Here is a 5,889-nt window from a genome sequence, read left to right as displayed (position 1 = left end):
TCGCGGGAGCTCTGCCGTCCTGCCCCGCTGCCTGTGCCGGGCTGGGCCACACACTCCGTCCTGCTCCATTTGCAGCATCCCCGGGAGTAAGGGCAGGGTGGTTAGCCGTGTGCGGTGCGAGTTTGTGCTCTGAGAAGTGATGGAGTGTGCGTTGTGCTTTAGGTAAGCTCCTCTTGGCCTCTCTTCATCTGCACTTCCTACTCGTTACTTGGAATGTTTGGGTCAGGGTGCTGCTCGTGTGATGGAGCCCTTGGGTTCTGCATCCATCCCAGCTAAAGAGATATGATGATGGTATTTTTCTGTGTTTCAAGCGTGCTTCAGGATCTTACCTTTTTTTTTCTAACAGAGCTCATCACACAGAGAGGCTGATGGGCCACCTGCAAAGAGGAGGAAACGCGAAAAAAGCAGCCAAGAACCAGAACTAGGAGTACTCCCATGTGGGAATGGAAACCTCACTGCTCTGGGAGACACACCGAAAGCATCTGATGGGGATCAGGGGTCAAAGGATCCAGGAGACAGCAGCGTAACTGCGCGGGAGGAAGGCGAAAGCACTCCAGGGCCGGAGGGAGGGAGGGAGGAGGAGCAGGATGCTCTGTCCCTGCAGCACCACGTCCCGAGCGAGGAGAAGAGCAGCGAGGCCGGCTGGGAGGATCGCCCGCGGGCGCTGCTGCTGCTGGAGCACAGCGGCTTCTCGGATGAGGACAGCAACCAGCCCCTGCCAGTGCACAGGTTCTTCGGGGACGTCGAGCCGGTGAGATGATGAGGCTGTTCGTGCTTTGGGCTCAGCTCTGCTCCACCCAAAGTTTGCCTCAAAACTGCAGACAAACGTGAGCAGTGTTGTTAGACATCTGGATCTGTGGCCTGTCCCCTAGGTAGAATTGTCTCACAGCTGAAGTTACTTGCCCAGCCAAATAATTTCAGGTGTCAAGTCTTCCGTATTTAGATTTTTTAGCCCAATTCCATGAGAGAGATATTTTTACTGATAAAGACATACATAGCTGTGTTATGGGGACAGAGCATTGCTGTCAAAATAGCTTTTTACTGGGCATTGATTCTCAATAGAATCATAGAACTGTTTGAGTTGGAAGTGACCTCAAAGGTCATCCAGTTCCAACGGCCTGTGTTGGGATTGTTTGGAAGTGAAGCTGGTTTCTGGGCACTTCAGCTTTTGCACTGATCAAGCTTTAAATTTAATCTCTTTGACATGCAGAACCTCAGGCAAGTGATGCTGCCACATTTGAGGTGTTTCCTGAGGTGTTTGGTGGAGCAGTGAGTGTTGTTTGCCTCAATAGACTTACCTTACTGATGTCACCTTTTCCCTCCAGCATCTCCCAGCAGTTGTGCCCTCAAGCAGGACCATGAGCAGGAGAGAAGTCAGGAAGCTCCATTTCATGGCAAAGGAAGATGAGGAGGAGGAAGAGGATGTTGTCTAACAACAGACTAAACAAAGGAAACCCTCGTCCTTTTCCTTTGCAACCACAGGGCAATGACTGTGTCAGTAATATAAGGTGTTTGCCTTTTCTCAGGGAGAGAACTGGGAGAGTTTGTTTTGCTGGGATCGGCAGGTACAGTATTCCCACAGTTATCTGCAGTTCACTTGAATTATGAGGGTTATGGATAGGGATTTCATAAACAAATACTTTGGTGTTGATAAAGGAGGAATAACATCCCTTGGTGTTGGGTTTGAAGTGATAAGGGAAGAATAACATCTCTTGGTGTGGGATTTGCTGGGCAGAGGAAGAAGTCCCCATTGCTAAGGAACAACTTAGAAGCAATCTCAGCTGATTCCAGGAACTGCAGCCTCACCCAGTGTTGGGATATTTCTTTGAAAGTGATTATGCAATAAGCTTCCAGATATTTATTGTTATTGTTCCTTCTATGTTTCTAAAAATGCAGAGAAAGTGTTATCAGCAGATGGTTTAAATAAATATTAATTTCTACAGCTCGAGCCTGTTAAACATTCAGGAGTTGTAAGGCAAACAAATTGCACATGCATGGCCTGGGAATGCATTCCCATCTCCACTCCAGCCGATGCATGGTTCCTGTCAGTAAGATTCATCGGCTCCTTTTCACTCTCATTCTGCAGCATGGACAAATCCAGAGCACATTCCTGGTTCCAGCCCAGCTCCACCCTGCAGCAGCTCTCCCTCAGTGCTATGTGTGCTCCTGGCTCTTTGCAGCTTTGGTCTCACACTGTGCACAGTGGTGATTTTCGGTTTGGGGGACACAAGTCACACAGGTTTGTCCCCAGAGCTGCCCGTGCTGCCCTCCCCAGGGTCCAGCAGTGCAGGGAGGATCCATTCCATGCACTGGAGTCAGAAATCCTGTGTTTAAAATGCACCTCCTTCCTTTTCAGACTGGAGTGTTTGGAAGGAGATTGAGTTTGTTGTTCAAATCAATACTCTCCAGCAAAACCTCCCAGACCCAGTGAGTCAGTGCTCACACAGAAATCCACCTCCATACAATTCCACGGGGATTAGCTGACCCAGGACCAAAACCATGGGGGAAAACAGCTTTCCCTATTCAGAACCTCCACAGACACACAAAGATATGGGTCACTTTTTTATTTAAAAAGGTTCACACTGACAGTCCCAAAAAGTTCAGTTGATAAGAACAAAATTCAAGTAAAAATCGATGTGTTTGTGTTTTGCTGCCTGAGGTAGGAAGTGTTTTACCCCAGCAATGTCCCCTAAGGCTGCAGGTAAACGTGATTGTTGTAAACATGGTTATTAGAGCTGTCAGTGCTGGTGCTGCTGCAGGCACACAGGCTGAAGAGGCAGAAAATGTTTGAAAGAAGAGGGAACTCAACAGGGAGATGGCAAACAAAGGTGGGAAGAGCAGAGCTCTGCCTTGCCTCACTCTTCCTTCTGGGAGATGCACGCCTGAAGCAACAGCACAGGAGAGGGGTTTGGCACAGGGGAGCCAGCAGCAATCACCCTGTGGCACACTGAGATACACTGGGTGCTGCCTGCAAAAGGCACAGAGCAGAACAATCCTCAGTCCCAAATCATTCCTGATCCTAAATCATTCTTTCTTTGGCTTAATCGTAGAGGAATAAATGAAAAGAATAAGGAACTGTGATTAGGCTGCGATAAATGTTTTGTCCAGGTTTTGTTCCTGTGTGCTGTGAGTTTGGGGCTGGCTGTGGCAGGGTGGAAGCAGTGTCAACTCTGGCCTCATTTTATGCTCTCCCAGCTGGATGTTATCACCCTTGGCACGTGTGAGCTGTGGGAGGCTGGCAGGGAGTGGGAAGGCAGGAGAGCAGAATGAAGCGCTGTCAGCGTGTGCTTTGCAGGCTGTGCTTGGGTTACTCAGCAGATCTCGTGCCAGGGACTCTAAAATAGCCCTTGTGTAAGAAATGGGAGCTATTTAAAAACCACAGCACTGACAGGGCTGGGAAAAGGATCAGGTCCCTTCCAGAGACAGCACTAGGAAATCTCGTGGTTCTGCTTCCTCTTCCTGTAAATTCTGGTTTTGTCACAGCTGAGGTTGTGGTTGGTTTTCTTGTGGCAGGCAATGTGTACAAGCTTTAGATTCTCCAGGGTAAACAGCAGCTGATAGAAGTATTCCCAGTTCACTTCTCTTCCGTCTCGTGTTTTGACAGCCTCTGCCAGCTCTGGGACAACAGCACGTTTCTTCTCGATTCTTGGGGACACAAAGAGCAAACAACATTGATAATCAAGCCTCCGTTTTCCTTCCAGAGCCAGGCAGGACTTGAATACTTTCACCATACCTAGGTTTATGATTTTTACCCCCCCAAGGAAATTAGTTTAGCAAATCCTGTTTGTTTCACATGTGCATTTCAAATGGGTCCGAGGGATTTTGCTGGAGAGAATTCACAGAGGCCAAGGCAGTGGGAGTTGTTTGCTTCCACACAAATTAAATTTGTACAGGAGCAAAGCAGCTGAGGGGAGACAGGAGGATCATCTGCAGCCAGGGCTTTGTTCTCAGAACAGCTGCAGCATCCCAGCACCTTTTCTCACTGCACATTCACAGCAGAGCTGATGCAGGGCAGGGAAAAATGCTAAGGCTAAACCATTCTGGTGAAGGGCATGAAACAGGTAGGCCTGGATGAACACTTTGTACGTACAGGTGGTCGAGGTTCCAGGTGCTGAAGAGGATCCTGCTCTCCCTGTTGCTGTAGGGGTTGATGGAATGCTTGCAAGGGCAGTCGTCTCTGTCAAAAGGTCCCTGTGAAACCAGAGGGCTGCAGTGAAAAGTGTCACAGTCCTCACCCGAGCACCATCTGCCATGTGGTACACTGGACCAGGGAGATCCTGCACCCCCCCCGGAGATTCAGGCTGAGAGAGTTGGGGCTGTTCAGTCTGGAGAAGAGAAGGTTGTGTGGAGACCTCAGAGCACCTTCCAGGATCTGAAGGGGATACAGGGAAGCTGGAGAGGGACTCTGTTAGGAACCAGAGTGACAGGACCAGGGGGAATGGGCTCAAACTGACTGAGGGGAAATTTAGGTTGGATATACAGAAGAAATTCCTCCCTGTGAGGTGCTGAGGCTCTGGCACAGGTTGCCCAGAGCAGCTGTGGCTGCTCCATCCCTGGGAGTGTTCCAGGCCAGGTTGGATGTGGCTTGGAGCAACCTGGGCTAGTGGATGATGTCCCTGCCATGGCAGGGGGTGGAACAAGGTGAGTTTTAAGGTTCCTTGCCACCCAAACCACTCTGGGACTCAGTGACTGCCTCGGGCAGGGCTGCACGTACCTGGCAGGAGAACCAGCCCTCTGCGGTGCACAGCCGCGCTGCCTCCTCCTCCTCCCTCCTGTCAAAGTAGCTCCCATTATGCTTCACAGACCTCAACTTAGCTGCCATCAGCTCAATGACCACTCTGTAGGCATCTCTTGCTGCAGGATGAACGTTTGAAATGAAATCACTAACCTGGAGGGGGAAAACCCAACAGTCACTCGTTGGTTCCTGCAGCAGCCTCGGGCTCCAGTGTTGCACTGTAAAGGTGCTTTATACTCATATGGCCACAGAATTCCTCTTACAGCTTGACATAAGTTACTGCAACAGAAACTTTTACCTCTCTCATGTAGCCTCTCATTCTGCTCTCACAGCTGTGCCGCAGGTAGCTGGATTTGTTCTTGAACCGTGACTCCAGCCCTGGGGGGAGAGAGAGGGCTTTGTGCCTCAGCACTGCTCCTGCCCAGCTGGCTGCTCCTCCCAGCTTTTCCCTGACTCAGGATGCACTGGGGTTGTTTTCTCTCCCATTTTTATTTTACTGGCTCATGACTATCCTGCTCTCAGCACAGAACAGGACCCCACAGAGCATCTGCAGGGAGAGCAGTAGCTGATGGTGTGGTTGGTAAGTGTTCAAGGAAGTGCATAACACTTAATGTGCATAACACAGAACACTCAAAGATTGTGAAAAGAAAGCAGAATTGTTTGGGAAGAACTGCAGCAATCACTTGGGAATGAGAGATAAACCTTGCAAGGAAAGTATAAAGAGGACATAAAGCAAGGTTAGCTGGCTGAGATGTGCAAGTTCTCTCTATACTATTAGCGAATAATTAAGGCATCATAAATGCAGATCTCTATTAACAGGGAAAAATGTATTCCAGAGCCACTTGGACAGAGCAATAGGGAACATTGGGGTTTACCATTTTCTGAGAGTAAATATGCGACAGACACACCTTCAAACCACTTCTTGTCATCTTCCCTGTCCTCGGCCAGGATGTTTTCGCTCAGGTTGTGGATGAGATCCGACAGCAGCTTCTGCCTGTGGGGAGCCCTCTCGTCCGTCAGCAGCTTCCGCGCCGCCTGCACCACGGCGTCCTGCTGGCTGCAGAACGCGCCCAGGAGCCGCTCGATGTCGCTGGCACCTGCGCCAGGTGAAACAGCCCCGGCTCAGCCCGAGCACTGTCCCTGCCCGCCCCGCA

General features: G+C 50.1%; 2 protein-coding genes across 2 annotated transcripts; one reads left to right on the top strand and one right to left on the bottom strand.

The window, feature by feature from the left end:
- Positions 1-346: 346 nt before the first annotated feature.
- On the top strand, positions 347-1,433 carry LOC103802457 (chromosome unknown open reading frame, human C1orf174; the record flags this gene model as incomplete). The annotated part of the gene is made up of 3 exons (XM_009074935.1): positions 347-523; positions 605-751; positions 1,326-1,433. Coding segments are annotated over 3 exons (432 nt in total), but the record flags the coding sequence as incomplete, so codon positions are not given.
- A 1,995-nt stretch (positions 1,434-3,428) lies between these two features.
- Positions 3,429-5,832, bottom strand: DFFB (DNA fragmentation factor, 40kDa, beta polypeptide (caspase-activated DNase); the record flags this gene model as incomplete). Its single annotated transcript, XM_009074934.1, has 5 exons — positions 3,429-3,645; positions 4,091-4,191; positions 4,715-4,888; positions 5,034-5,113; positions 5,644-5,832. Coding segments are annotated over 5 exons (761 nt in total), but the record flags the coding sequence as incomplete, so codon positions are not given.
- Positions 5,833-5,889: the final 57 nt, after the last annotated feature.

The sequence above is a fragment of the Acanthisitta chloris genome, unplaced genomic scaffold, assembly GCF_000695815.1.
Source record: "Acanthisitta chloris isolate BGI_N310 unplaced genomic scaffold, ASM69581v1 Scaffold20195, whole genome shotgun sequence".
NCBI lineage: Eukaryota > Metazoa > Chordata > Aves > Passeriformes > Acanthisittidae > Acanthisitta > Acanthisitta chloris.
This window is presented reverse-complemented; position numbering and strand designations above follow the sequence as displayed.